General features: G+C 52.0%; 5 protein-coding genes across 5 annotated transcripts; 2 read left to right on the forward strand and 3 right to left on the reverse strand.

The window, feature by feature from the left end:
* Positions 1-220: 220 nt before the first annotated feature.
* PSV08DRAFT_268501 (uncharacterized protein) lies at positions 221-1,705 on the forward strand. Its single transcript, XM_014228742.2, has 3 exons — positions 221-403; positions 457-595; positions 651-1,705. The coding sequence occupies exons 1-3, from the start codon at positions 283-285 to the stop codon at positions 1,282-1,284; spliced, it is 894 nt and encodes a 297-aa protein (XP_014084217.1). The 5' UTR covers positions 221-282; the 3' UTR covers positions 1,285-1,705.
* A 2,041-nt stretch (positions 1,706-3,746) lies between these two features.
* Positions 3,747-5,181, forward strand: PSV08DRAFT_368387 (glycoside hydrolase; the record flags this gene model as incomplete). The annotated part of the gene is made up of 2 exons (XM_014228741.1): positions 3,747-4,044; positions 4,109-5,181. The coding sequence occupies 2 exons, from the start codon at positions 3,747-3,749 to the stop codon at positions 5,179-5,181; spliced, it is 1,371 nt and encodes a 456-aa protein (XP_014084216.1).
* Positions 5,182-5,711: 530 nt separating this feature from the next.
* On the reverse strand, positions 5,712-7,209 carry PSV08DRAFT_384635 (uncharacterized protein). Its single transcript, XM_014228740.2, has one exon. The coding sequence runs from the start codon at positions 7,121-7,123 to the stop codon at positions 5,723-5,725; it is 1,401 nt and encodes a 466-aa protein (XP_014084215.1). The 5' UTR covers positions 7,124-7,209; the 3' UTR covers positions 5,712-5,722.
* A 619-nt stretch (positions 7,210-7,828) lies between these two features.
* On the reverse strand, positions 7,829-9,238 carry PSV08DRAFT_195564 (Inositolphosphorylceramide synthase subunit Kei1-domain-containing protein). Its single transcript, XM_014228739.2, has 2 exons — positions 9,101-9,238; positions 7,829-9,020 (listed from the first exon to the last, which is right to left on the reverse strand). The coding sequence occupies exons 1-2, from the start codon at positions 9,143-9,145 to the stop codon at positions 8,085-8,087; spliced, it is 981 nt and encodes a 326-aa protein (XP_014084214.2). The 5' UTR covers positions 9,146-9,238; the 3' UTR covers positions 7,829-8,084.
* A 949-nt stretch (positions 9,239-10,187) lies between these two features.
* PSV08DRAFT_195568 (P-loop containing nucleoside triphosphate hydrolase protein) lies at positions 10,188-12,863 on the reverse strand (the record flags this gene model as incomplete). The annotated part of the gene is made up of 2 exons (XM_014228737.2): positions 10,188-11,575; positions 11,626-12,863. The coding sequence occupies 2 exons, from the start codon at positions 12,861-12,863 to the stop codon at positions 10,429-10,431; spliced, it is 2,385 nt and encodes a 794-aa protein (XP_014084212.1). The 3' UTR covers positions 10,188-10,428.
* Between the last annotated feature and the right edge of the window lie 57 nt (positions 12,864-12,920).

Genomic DNA, 12,920 nt, shown 5'->3' on the forward strand with positions numbered 1-12,920 from the left:
TTTTGAGACTAGAGGGGGGGCTGACGGCTAACAAGCTTGTTCCAATACAGCTACCATCTAGCCCATTGCGAATTTCCAGACGGCCAAGGGAACGGAAATTCAGGCATCCTAGCCCAAATGTGCCCTTTTGGCCCCCAACTTAGGAATCCTTCCATAGGATTATCAGGCCCGCACAATACAAACAAGAAGGCATCTGGGCGGGTATCTTCGCTGTTTTGGTGCCCACCTCAGTCGCTCTCCTTTTTGAGACCGCGGTGCCTGCCATCGCCCCCTCGCACAACAATGCTGTCCACTGTGCAACAGACACTAGCCGTTCTTTCTTTCTTAGTGGTTGGGGCAAGCTGCCAGGTAACTTCTGCATGGAACTCAAGGTTCATTGGTTACTACATCGCTCCTGATTCTAGTACGTTTCCTTCGCGTCTTCGTGTTGGGTACGCATTACTCAACTTATTCCAGTCGAGCCACTATTGGCAGGTGATGCTTGGATCACCTCTGGGACCTATGCAGGTGACTGCAACACCAGTGGTCGCTGTGCATTAGCGACAAAATGTTCAGATAACAAGTTGTACCTCGATGATGGTTCGGTGTGGCCTTGGTGAGCACTATGTACTATGGCTTTCGATACGCTCACTCGTACTAACACATGTCAGCAGCGGAGAAGTGTCATGCGTTCAGGCTACCATCTATGCGACCTCTCCAGCTGGACTCCCATCTGCGATTAACTATGGCTGCCGTATGAACTGGAAAGCTTACACCATCTACCGGGAATTGCCAGCGACAACAACATCATTGAGCACCCTTACATCCGCAACACCAACCCCGGCTCTGAGCGTAACCCCAACAGAAGTTGTGCCAACGCCGACCCTAGTGGCATCGCCAACACTACAATTCGGCGTATCTACCAGTAGTATAGCTGTGATGGAAGCTACTCCTAACTCTGCCAGTAGTATGGAAGCTACTCCTAACCCTAGCCCTGAATTTCGATCTAGACCTGAACCTGAACGACAAAACAAGGCATGGATAGCAGGTGCCGTTATTGGGTCAGTCATTGGAATTGCACTCCTGATCGTAGCGATTTACTTGTGGAGAAGCAGAGGAAGAGTTAGACGGATGGACAAAGCTGGTGTCGAACTGGACGGAGAGACCAATAGTTACTCGCACTTGCAGCAGTATCATGAAAAAGATACTGAAGGACAACTGGTCGAACTTTCAAGCGCACGATACCCTGTTGAACTGCCAAGTTCAAGACACCCTGTTGAGTTGGAAGCCAACGGACCTCGATAATAATACTGTTGTTAAGCTGTGGCTTTTGAGGTCAAACCTGGTGGTGGTTGGAGAACGGAAGAGTCCATCGTTTTTTAAGCAGGAATACGGCTTGTTGTCCCACAGTTACAGCTCAATGATAGGGCTTCTACAGGATCTTAACTGTGACCCTCTCTCGTAGAGGGAGCTTCGCTACAGTTGAGTAAGTGATTGAGAAGAGGGACATAGTAAGACCTGCTACACAGGGAAAGAATCGTGTTTCTGCTCCCAAAAGGTTCCAAAAAAGGTTCCAAAAGGGCACGGAGAGCATGAGAAAAACTCATTACAAGAAATAGGCACGAAGCGGGGCACTGGTGGAGTTCATGTCACAGGAACATCACCAAATTTCAGCAGCAGAAACCAGGCCTGTCTATCAGGCAGGTAGAATCTGGTATCCTTCCTGAGCACCTGTCTTATCTCGCAATCTTATTCATACATGTCACCTTCCTACATGTGGGCTCATTTCAGATTCTATTTCACCCTTTTTGGCAAAAGCGCTGCAATCTCTTCTGAGATGAACTTGTGCGCCACTGTCCAAGTGACAGTGCCTGGCAAGGGACCTAACAGATAAGATATTCTGCTGGTATCGTACCAGGTACTATAATCTTCAAAAGATATGGCATGCAATCTGCGGCTGCTTGATATCTCGACCAGAAGAGTTTTGAGCGCATTATCTAATCAAACAGCTCATCGACCTCTTCGTTGGTTGTGCACTAGTAGTGATTGCGGCTCAGCGGTTTACACCCGGCTGCAATATTTCGCACATGAGAAACCTTACGCGCCGGCCCAGGAACAATTGCCGCCCGCCGGGAATCACGTTGCTGTAGACTGCTGATCGTCAAAGTGCAGGCGTACAGTTTGTCTTGAGTGGTTGGAACTTAGATTGGCCCGTTGTTGATTGATTAGGCTGAACTGAACGCCGGGTCCACAGGGTAAGATTTTAACTTTCAACTGTCCGCAACCTCGTCGTATAACACGGCAAATATGGAGGGGCTCAAATCTGGACTAACCGCATCAACTGTTTCTGGATCGGTACCTTGTCAGTTCACACGTCAAAGGGCGACGAAGCGGACAAATTCGAAGCGAACCCCCGGTCTTGGCGAGCCAACATCCCTGGACATCAATCTATCTAGCACAGAAGACTAACCGAGGGTTCGGGTCGATGCCTTCTTGCGAAGACTCTGACCACTCGTACGAAGCTTTGAACAGGGCACAGCCAATTTTTTTAGAGGAGTCTCGTCCCGTTTATCCCGGAACATTTCAACTTGGCTACACGCTCCTCCTAACGTGTTCCTGAAACCCACAGTCAAAGGTCATTTGACCTGGTTCTTCCAGTATCCACCTTGGCTTCGCTGCCAGGTGGTGTTCCTTAATGTGGGCATGCCGGGAGATTCATTGAGCACACATGTGTATCGATAGATTCCTTGGACAAGGTTTGTCAAGTTAGCTATGCGTTTGCTGCAGAGAATCTTCGCTGCATCCAAATACCAGTCTTTGCCATCGTACCATCGCACCATGCTTACGGCGCTACGAGCGAAGCGAGCCAAAGAAGAAACCTTGCTGTCTTAGTCAATACCGATACCCGTATAAGCTGGTAAGCCTCATGACCTTGACAGTACTGTACTGTAGATTAACCTCACAAATCGGGCCGACCACCTCTTTTCTAGAAGACATGCTCATATGTGCTCACATGTTGTTGGCCATGCAATATATCTTAACCAGGTTTCAAAACCACTAAACCGGATACCGGGCGCTACAGCTGTGATGCAGAGATCTTCTACATGAGAGATCTTACACTGTGGTTGACATTCAGAAACCACATGCAGTTGTGACAATATACTAACACACCCCGTCTTTATCCATAAAACAACGCGTGACACAGCGGCAAGGAATTTGGGCGAAGACAATGATGGAGTTACCAATGCCGATCCACACCTTCGCCTCCATACATATGAGGCTAGCTGTTCGCCGTCGAATAGCATCCAAGGCTAAGACATTATATTGCCAATGATATTGGCTAACTAGCCATAGTACATAGTGCTCTGAAGCTTCGTATTATTCCCCACCCATCCACTTGCTGCTTGAGGCAAAGTACTGGTTTCTGTGGCGTAGAGATCTCCACAGTACCCCGGAATACCCCACGGGCAGGAAGCAGCCAAGGATGCTTCATCTACTCTTCATTAGTTTGGCACTTCTAGCAACGTTCTACATTCCCGACGTGCCGCTTTACTTGTGGTATTGGTGAGAAGGCTCTGCAGGAGGGCCTTGGGATGCAGATCTCCTGCAGCCTGCAACGCCCAAGGGGGTCACGTAGGTACTTTTTCCAAAGTACCGCCGATAGTACTCAAGAACAGCAGAAGTTCTTCTTGATATAAAAGGGGGAGTCCCCAACAAGCAGAAACATTCGATATCCAGCAGCAGACTCTTTACTCAAGCCAGTCAACATGTACAGGACACTCGCCTTCGCCTCTCTTTCGCTCTATGGAGCCGCCCGCGCTCAGCAGGTTGGCACCAGCACTGCTGAGAACCACCCCAAGCTGACCTGGCAAACCTGCACGGGTACCGGCGGTACCAACTGCTCCAACAAGTCTGGTTCCATTGTGCTCGACTCCAACTGGCGATGGGCCCACAACGTTGGCGGATACACCAACTGCTACACTGGCAACACCTGGAGCACCGAGTACTGCCCCGATGGTGACTCTTGCACCAAGAACTGCGCTATCGATGGTGCTGACTACTCTGGTAAGTTTGTTCGAATGAATTGGGGGGAGAAAAAAAAAGGAGAAATTGTTTCTAACAAATCCAGGCACTTATGGTATCACTACCAGCAACAACGCTCTCTCCCTCAAGTTCGTCACCAAGGGCTCCTTCTCCAGCAACATTGGTTCGCGTACCTACCTCATGGAGACAGACACCAAGTACCAGATGTTCAACCTCATCAACAAGGAGTTCACCTTTGACGTCGACGTTTCCAAGCTTCCTTGTGGTCTGAACGGCGCCCTCTACTTCGTCGAGATGGCCGCCGACGGTGGCATCGGCAAGGGCAACAACAAGGCTGGTGCCAAGTACGGAACTGGATACTGTGACTCGCAGTGCCCTCACGACATCAAGTTCATCAACGGAAAGGCCAATGTCGAGGGCTGGAACCCCTCGGATGCTGACCCCAACGGTGGTGCCGGTAAGATTGGTGCTTGCTGCCCTGAAATGGATATCTGGGAGGCCAACTCCATCTCGACTGCCTACACCCCTCACCCTTGCAAGGGCGTGGGTCTCCAGGAGTGCACTGACGCCACGAGCTGCGGTGACGGCTCCAACCGCTACAACGGCCAGTGCGACAAGGACGGATGCGACTTCAACAGCTACCGCATGGGCGTCAAGAACTTCTACGGCCCAGGCGCCACCCTCGACACCACCAAGAAGATGACCGTCGTCACCCAGTTCCTCGGCTCCGGCTCCAGCCTCTCAGAGATCAAGCGTTTCTACATCCAGAACGGCAAGGTCTACAAGAACTCCGAGTCGGCCATTTCAGGCGTCACCGGCAACTCCATCACCGAGAGCTTCTGTACCGCGCAGAAGAAGGCCTTTGGCGACACTTCGTCATTCGCCACCCTGGGTGGTCTCAACGGCATGGGTGCTTCGCTTGCTCGCGGCCACGTCCTCGTCATGTCGCTCTGGGACGACCACGCCGTCAACATGCTCTGGCTCGACTCTACCTACCCCACCGATGCCGACCCATCCAAGCCCGGTGCTGCCCGTGGTACCTGCCCTATCACCTCTGGTAAGCCAGAGGATGTTGAGAAGAATTCGCCCGATGCTACGGTTGTCTTCTCCAACATCAAGTTTGGTCCTATTGGCTCTACTTTTGCTCAGCCCGCATAAGCGCTTTCTCTTTCGCTGAGAGCGCGCGCGCCCATTGTGCATGGTAGACTCTGTACTCTCTCTCTCTCTCTCTATCCTCTTGGTCTCAATGGAGAGGTGTAGGTAGACCTTCTTCTTTCTTCTTATTGTTCGATACTTTCGCTTCGACAATCTCGGAAATTGTATATACTTTTGTTGTTGAGTGGTGGAAAGTGTGGGGAAACTACTTAGAAATGTGTGCATACAAAGTAGACAAATGGAAATTTGCATTCAAGAAAAAAACAAACACACACACACACACATACATACACAAAAAGTATCACATTTTTTCATTTGTGAAATTGAAAGTGTGATTTCGTGTGGAGATCTATCTATGTTGGGCGTTTAACGATTATTTTTTTTTTGCGCCGTTCTATAATGTATGTATTCGCTAAGAACGCTTCGACGATGGGAAGAGAGATTTAAAAGAAAAGAAGAAGAAGAGAAAAAAAAAAGACCGCCCATGCGAATCAACGGTTGCGAGTGCGCGGGAAGAAAAAAAAAAGGAAGAACACCCCGCCATTTAGACCAACGTCGTCACACGTTGGGCAGTCATTCTAGCCATATGCTCAGCCGCACTCGTCACTGCATCCCTCCTCTCCTCGTCATACCTGCGCGCGGCGTCTGCATTCTCCTCGGCAGTCCTCCAGTACCTAGGTCTTGCACTCGAGCGTCGAGCAAGATTGGCATCGTCATCCTCTTCCTCTTCGTCGACCGTATTCCGCCTCATAAAAGAGCGATAAATACGTGTGCCCGATGAAGTCTTGTGCGAAACCTTGCCACTACTACCACCCGCCCCGTCATTCGCCTCCTCAGTCTCAAACGCGCGCCGAATAGCACCAGCCTGCAATGAGGCCGTCCTCAGCAAACACGTCGCAGCAGCCGCGCCATTGTTCTTCCAGCCCTCGGCTGTACATACGCCATGGGCGCGCCAGCTGGTTTCAAAGGGCGTCCGCGCGGTGCCCAGATCGCGCCAGGTCTGGACAACAAGGCGCATCTGACCGCCTGTGGCGTGGGGGAACTCTTGGGCGCTAACCGCCCAGTCGGTAGCGCACATGCTGCAGTTTTGCGTGAATTGATACTTCCAGCCGCGGCGCACGACGTTGTCGACAGCGGCCATGAGGCCTGTGTGTCCGTTTTCGCTGTCGTGGTGACCCGAGAGAATGTGTGGGAGGAGGGGCCAGAGGGTGTTGAGGAGATTGCGGTTGCGCTTTGCAAAGGAAGGCAGGATAATGGCAAAGGAGGAGTGAAGCAGGAAACGGCCTCGGGATATCTTTGCTGATATTTGGAGTTTGGTGGGCACGGGGGTTCTGGAAATCTTGGCCATGCCTCGCTGCTCGTGGGTGAAGGCCGAGAGTGGGATACCGTGTTCGGGTCCGAAGAGGGAGGCGTTGATAGCGAGCCGGATGTGGTGGTAGCGGAGAAGGTAGTCACTACCAGAGTAGAGGTAGCTGTTGAAGTCTGCGCAGTCTCGTCGGCGTCCTCGGGCTGGAGTCTTTGGTCCGTCGTTTGCGCTCCATGAGTGGAATTTATCACACCAGCCGCAGAACCAGTGGCCGGGAAATGCGCGTTCAACAACGGCCTCGATGATTCGTCGCTTCTCGAACCGGTTCTTGCTTGCTTCGACGTGAGCTGATAGTACGTTGGTGCCGAGGGCGTAATAAACAAAGCGGCTGGAGAGGCAAAAGGATGCTGCAGAGGCAGTGTCGAGATAAGTGCTGACTTGCTGGATGAGTTCGACCGGAAGGGTGAGAATCGGTGCCTTTTGCGGTAGTTTGGTGATGGTAGCCAGCGACTCTGATATTTGATTGTCAAAGGTAGAATCTATGCTCGTCCTCGAGCTAGCGGTATCGGATGCCGAGTCGTCGGTTGGTGGGCGCGAACGCGAGGAGCCAAAGCTAAGTGATCGACGAAAGAAGCCCATTCTAGAAGACTGTAGTCCTTCTCTTGCTCAATCCCCTCTTGTTTCTTTTTGGTTGTTTACAGTAGTGTCCAGAAGGAGGAAAAAAATCAATGTGGATATTAATGTCGGAATCTAACAAGTTTGGGAAAAAGGTTTCGAGGCGGGTACAGAGTTTGGTCAGGAGTCAAGGTTGAGTCAAAGCATGTCGAAGAAAAAACGTAAGATTGGCAGGAGAAAAGGGCGGCAGTTAGCAAGACGTCTCCAAGAGCTACTGAAGCGCAGCCAGAGGGCCCCCCCTTATCAGTGCGGCTCGAGAGATCAAACAGGCCATGTAAGTATGACAGGTCATCCAGTCCGTCTCTGGACGGATGTGTGACAGTGGCACACGCGTGCGGCAACCCACCACGCATCATCCAAGGCCGGCACATGCTTGCCCAACGGTTCACCGGCGCTGTGGGTGTCAGGGTCCAAAGTGCAGGCCGGCGGTGAGGGTGAGACAGGCGGCCATTCACCTGATGCGCATCGACTAGCCGAGCGGGGCTTAGACAGCCCTTGACGAGATGCTGAGTGGTCGACAAAGGCCTGCCTCGGCCACGCAACGCCACGAGACTCGGCCGTGTTTGCCCTGACTACATGCCTTTGCCCGTCTGCTGGATCGGGTCAGCATAGTGTGGCGTCGAAGCAAAAAAATACGGAAACAAGACGACGGCTTCTGTCCCAGGCGTGATGAGCTCAGCACCAGAGCCGACCTTGCCGGCACGCACTGCTACGTGCAGCTGGCAAAACCCAACAAGTCGCTGCCATGTGCATTGCCACGTCCCATGTACGCCAAAAACATTAATAGGTAATAGGTATAGTACAGATACGCTTTGATCCCCCAAGGCGCTCTCCCCGGAGCCAGGTCATTACCACTTCGCTTCCTTCGTCAATCATCTCCTTTGCCGCACCCACCAAGCCGCCGTGTCTGCCTCGTCACACAAGTCTACTTGGGCAACTCGGGGTTCAACATCTTGAGCTGCGGCACAGGTGGGCCTGTCCCGGATCTACGTCTCCTCTCGCGCTCGTTGAAGCCCACAGGCTGGTCGAGTTGGGTGGGCTTCCTGAACCTGCCACCAACCCCACGCATCCAGTCCTCGCCCTCATCCGCACCGAGCCAGTACTTGGGTGCACCGCTAAGCATAGCCCGACCAAGCTGGCCTTTCCAGCCTTGGCCCTCTTCCTTGTCTTCCGCGAACGGGTTCTCGGCAAGGTCATTCGCAGACGTTTGCATGTCGTTGGAGTTGTACCACGCAGCAGACGAGGCGTTGGCAGCCATGTGTTGACGGAGGCACTGGCGCGCAAAAGCCAGCATGATGAAGACAAAGTAGACGCGCAGAGCCCAGAAACCAGAGATGAGAGAGATGCTCATGATGCTGCCGCTCTGGAAGACGGCGTTGCCAAGACCTGCACCGCCCTCGCTGCCTTGTCCGACTGCGATGGCGTGTTGACCGGCTTGCATGCCCCTGTTTGGCTCGGCAATAATGTCGACTTCGGAGACGTTGTGCTTGGGGCTTGTGAAGCCCGCGTTGTCCTTCATTCCAGGCGATAGTCCGGCATTTTCGTCCGGGTGCGCGGCAAGCGCGTAGAACCAAGCGATGCCGAAGAAGGCTGTGTAGAGCGCGTTGATGACCGAGTCGAGCGCGTACAGATGCGCAAGCAGGACAGACTCAAAGGGACTCTGCAACCGGATGTGCTTGTAGAGGTATGTTGTGGCGAGCAGCGCAAAGGTCGAGTACAGGTACATGGACAGTTGCCAGCCATCGACTTTGGCCCCGGTGAGGAGCGCCAGGAGGCCGTAGACGCCCGATGCTTTGTTGATGACTTGGAGGAAAGTAATGATTTCGGCTCCGGTGCGCAGCGACATTTTCTGAAGAAACGTCTATGAGCATAGGTTAGCCTGTCTTGCACAATGTAGCGTACTGCCCACATTTCTCGGGCAGTCTGTGTTTGTCGACCTACCTTGGGCCGCGGAATCTCGAGGATGTGAGCAGGCACCATCATCATGGCGGTCGGGCGCAGAGAGAGCCTCTGCGTTTGGGTCAAAGGTTGGAAGGCTATGTATGCTGTGTTAAGACTGCGTCACGGTGTGCACATGGGCGTGGCGTTGAATGTTGTGGGAAGAGGGTCGTCGGGCAATGGTCCCTGTGCGGAAGCGTCGGGAGATTTGCTAATCTTGTTGGTAGGGCTGATCTAAGCTAACCCCTTGTGCCGACCGCTCGAGCGTTCCCTACCCATGTGTGGCCTTTTTCAAACTCGGTCTTGGTTTCACGTGCATGCATCTACTGGTAATTGTGTACGTATGCGAAGTGCAGATTGGCATCGACTTCGGTCCGAAGCACGGGTAAGTATGCTATTCGTGTTCCGAGTAGTCTGCCCCGAGCCGTAACCTAATTATGACGTACATCATGATCCCATGCACCCAAACTCTGGGCCCGGCTACCCCTCTAATTGCTTATTGCTCTTACTGCCCGATATAGCGTTCCCGCGACATGTTAGGCGGACGCCATGATTGAATGTTTTCCCAGTAGACATTTACTCCTCCCTCAATCATCCACTGAGATTCGCCAACAAGAGTGTTTGGCACCTTCAGCACCATGTGTTCGCCAGATGATACGCCAACGCCTGTCACCGTAACGAACCAGCCAATTTGGATATCTGACTATGTGCTCGTTAGTCGTTCATATGCATTGGTCTAAGATACCATTACCGACCTTGCTTGGTGCCATGGTAAATGCAGGGCGCAGCTTTCAGTAGTGGGGAAATGGTATTGAGAATTGCGAGCAGCTGACCTTACTGCCTGGGGAGCTGCATCTTATATCATGACTGCAGACTGTAGCTTGACAAGGCATACATTTCCGCCTGATTATGTGTCAAGGCTTGATAGGTTGTAACCTGACTGAGGGGGGAGTTTCGTGGCTGACGACCGGTCAAGCAACAAGGCTGCCAGATGCTAACAACAAGGTATGCGACAACGACTCGAAGGTACAATCACCTTGTGAAAGCATTCCGACGCGTAGGCACAATACAAGAAAAATTCTCAAATTTCTATAATTTCAAATGCACAAGTGGCGAAGAAAGTTTCATTTTGTAGTCATACAGATTCAATATGTACCATGATGCGTCTTGGTAACGCCAGAAAATAACCAAAGTCTTGATACTCCCATCCAGTATATGCACAAAAAAGGCTCGAGGGATACATCATCAGATAAAATACAAGTGTCATCGTACAGCATCCCCATCCAAGTTTCGGATTGCGTGGCTTCGTTTCGCTTCATCGAATGCACCTTCTAGCCTTTTAATAATTCGCCGGCCTCACCCGAGAACTTGCCAGCACCACTCTCCTGCTCTGCCGTGAGCGATGCAACCTCACTGACTGGTGCATCGTCTGGATATTTGTTCGCGTCGTCAACTATCGAACGTGTCGAAGCAGCGAATGTGGGGTTATCTAGAATCTTCTTTGCCTCGTTGGTCAACCCGTCAGATGCCTGGCTTTGGTCGCCTTCGACTTGCATGGCCGCACCTTCAGCGTCCAATTCCATCTTTTTTCTCGCCTGATCTCTTGATTTCTTTTGCTTCAATCTGACTTGTTCAGTAAATGAGAACTCGGAGAGCGTATTCTCAATCTGGTCCTCCACTAGCTTCTTGGTGTAGTTTGCAAGGGCCCTGGTGGTGAAGACATTGGGGAAGCGATAGCTTAGCCACAGGTAACACACAATCATCTTGTGCAACTGCTCGAGCTTGTATAAATACTCCCGATCGCCAGAAGATGGCTGATCCATGATATCGAGTGGTAGACACTCGATATCTAGCAGATTCCCCGATTTGCCCTCAGCTATGCACTCGGTGAGTCTGCGCAAAAAGTTTCGTTCTGGGGCAGAGCGCATGTTGATCGGTGCAGCACAGATGGTAATGCGGTCTTGAACGCTGAGGTTCTTGACTGTGTGGATGGCGTCTGCAATTGCTAGCTGGTCTTTGAGAGTGCAGAGGTAAAAGCGGGGGTGTATGTTTGAAATATCGTGTAGACGTAGCATGATGTAGCTGAAAGGCGTGCCCGGTGGAAAGTAGTTTGCAAATCGCTCCACAATCTGAGAAGGAGGAAAGAGGCCGGCCGCCTTGATTTCTTCAGGCTCCTTCTCCATACCTGATTTCAAGTATTTGTGATCTTCGTGCTCAAGCGTCGTGACCCATCCAACTGTTTTCGACTCGGGTGCCTTTATTTCATCTGCATCAGAGTGTTTGTCATCTAAACCTATGACGGGATCGATGGCACCGTTGGCAACCGAAACTTGTTTCGAGTCTGCGTTGACTGCTTGGTGAGCTGTCTTGTAGCGACCTGCGCGACCAGCAATCTGTTTGAGATCCGAGATTTGTAGACTGGCATATTTTACTCCATCGGTCTTCATGGTAGATTCAAAGATGACACGCTTGATGGCACTACAGAAGTCAGTCTATGTCGAACAAAACCAGGGTCAGGCGCTACTCACAGATTGAGACCCATGCCAATGGCATCGCTAGCTACCAGATAGTCGTACTCGTTATCCGGGTCATTGAACAACCGGGCTTGTTGAGCTCTTGTCTCTGGTGGCAAGCTTCCGTAAACGATGGCGCATTTCCTTCCCGTCTTTCTTTCAATCTCTCGCCGTAAAGCGTGTATACCCAGGACTGTGAAAGCGACAATGCAATCGCCCTTTTGGAGATTGTTGAGCTTGCCCCCCAGGCTTTTTGGCTCGACCTTGAGGGGGGTCAAACGGTTGTATTCATGGACATGGATCTTGTCGCCAACAAGAGCACAAAGCTCACGCATTAGTGGCACTGTGCGGGCTTCTCCGCAGAGATGAATCTCCCTGGCCTGCAGACCAAGGAAAGCCTGGGTCCAAGCCCAACCTCGCTCTGGATGGCTGATCATCTGTATTTCGTCTATGACGGCGACATCAAAGTGCGTGTTGAGCGGAGCCATCTCGACTGTACAACTGTACATGTAGGCGCGCTCGCCCTGTGGCATGCGCTGTTCCTCGCCAGTAACCAGAGCACATGCCTTTCCTTTTGCATCCAGGCGGGTGTAGACTTCGTGGGCAAGGAGGCGCAACGGGCCGAGGTAGATGCCGGATTTTACTTCTTCAAGGCGCTTGAGGGCATGGTAGGTCTTGCCCGAATTGGTGGGGCCAACGTGCATATGTACGGTGCGTGGAATCTCTCGGGTGGCTGGGTACCATTCGGCGGGATATCGCAAGTCGGCTACTTCCTTTTGGTTTTCCAACTCAGCTACCGTGAAGTTTTCGCCATATATCTGCGAGTAGAAGCGCTGTCGCAGCCATCTCTGAAGTGTATCCTTGCCCCGCCTGGCCTCGCCCACCAGCGTCTGCAGTTCGGGTGCCCTCCGGTTGATCTGGACGTCGATGGACTTTTTAAAGGCGCGCCATTTGATATCGAAGTCATTTTTGCTGATGTGAAGGCTCTCGAGATACTCTGGCGTTGCTAAATCCTTCTCGACTTTGAGCAACTTTTCCTGGATAATGCGGGAGCCAGGCCCGGCGCTATCTGAGCGGAAGGGATTGGCAATTCGGAGGGGGACATGCTGGCTAGAACCTTTTGGTCGTTTGGAAGTGGAACTTCGGTGTGCGACTGGAGTTATCGGAAGGAGGCGTGGTGGTTGGAGACGTGAGCGGGCGGCGAATGCGCAGAAGAAACACAGCGAATTCCGCCGCACTGGCGGGGGAAGCATGCCCGGGAGAGGTGTTGGGAGCTGATAAAGAGTGAATAAAAAGAAAAAGAAGAATTA

This window comes from Bipolaris maydis (assembly GCF_028858645.1).
Source record: "Bipolaris maydis strain C4 unplaced genomic scaffold PSV08scaffold_2, whole genome shotgun sequence".
NCBI lineage: Eukaryota > Fungi > Ascomycota > Dothideomycetes > Pleosporales > Pleosporaceae > Bipolaris > Bipolaris maydis.

Coding starts and splice junctions, on each gene's coding strand:
- PSV08DRAFT_268501 (XM_014228742.2), top strand. CDS start 283: ATGCTGTCCACTGTGCAACAGACACTAGCCGTTCTTTCTTTCTTAGTG. Junction 404..456: donor CTACATCGCTCCTGATTCTA/GTACGTTTCCTT, acceptor AACTTATTCCAG/TCGAGCCACTATTGGCAGGT. Junction 596..650: donor GATGGTTCGGTGTGGCCTTG/GTGAGCACTATG, acceptor AACACATGTCAG/CAGCGGAGAAGTGTCATGCG.
- PSV08DRAFT_384635 (XM_014228740.2), bottom strand. CDS start 7,123: ATGGGCTTCTTTCGTCGATCACTTAGCTTTGGCTCCTCGCGTTCGCGC.
- PSV08DRAFT_195564 (XM_014228739.2), bottom strand. CDS start 9,145: ATGATGATGGTGCCTGCTCACATCCTCGAGATTCCGCGGCCCAAG. Junction 9,021..9,100: donor TCGAGATTCCGCGGCCCAAG/GTAGGTCGACAA, acceptor CTATGCTCATAG/ACGTTTCTTCAGAAAATGTC.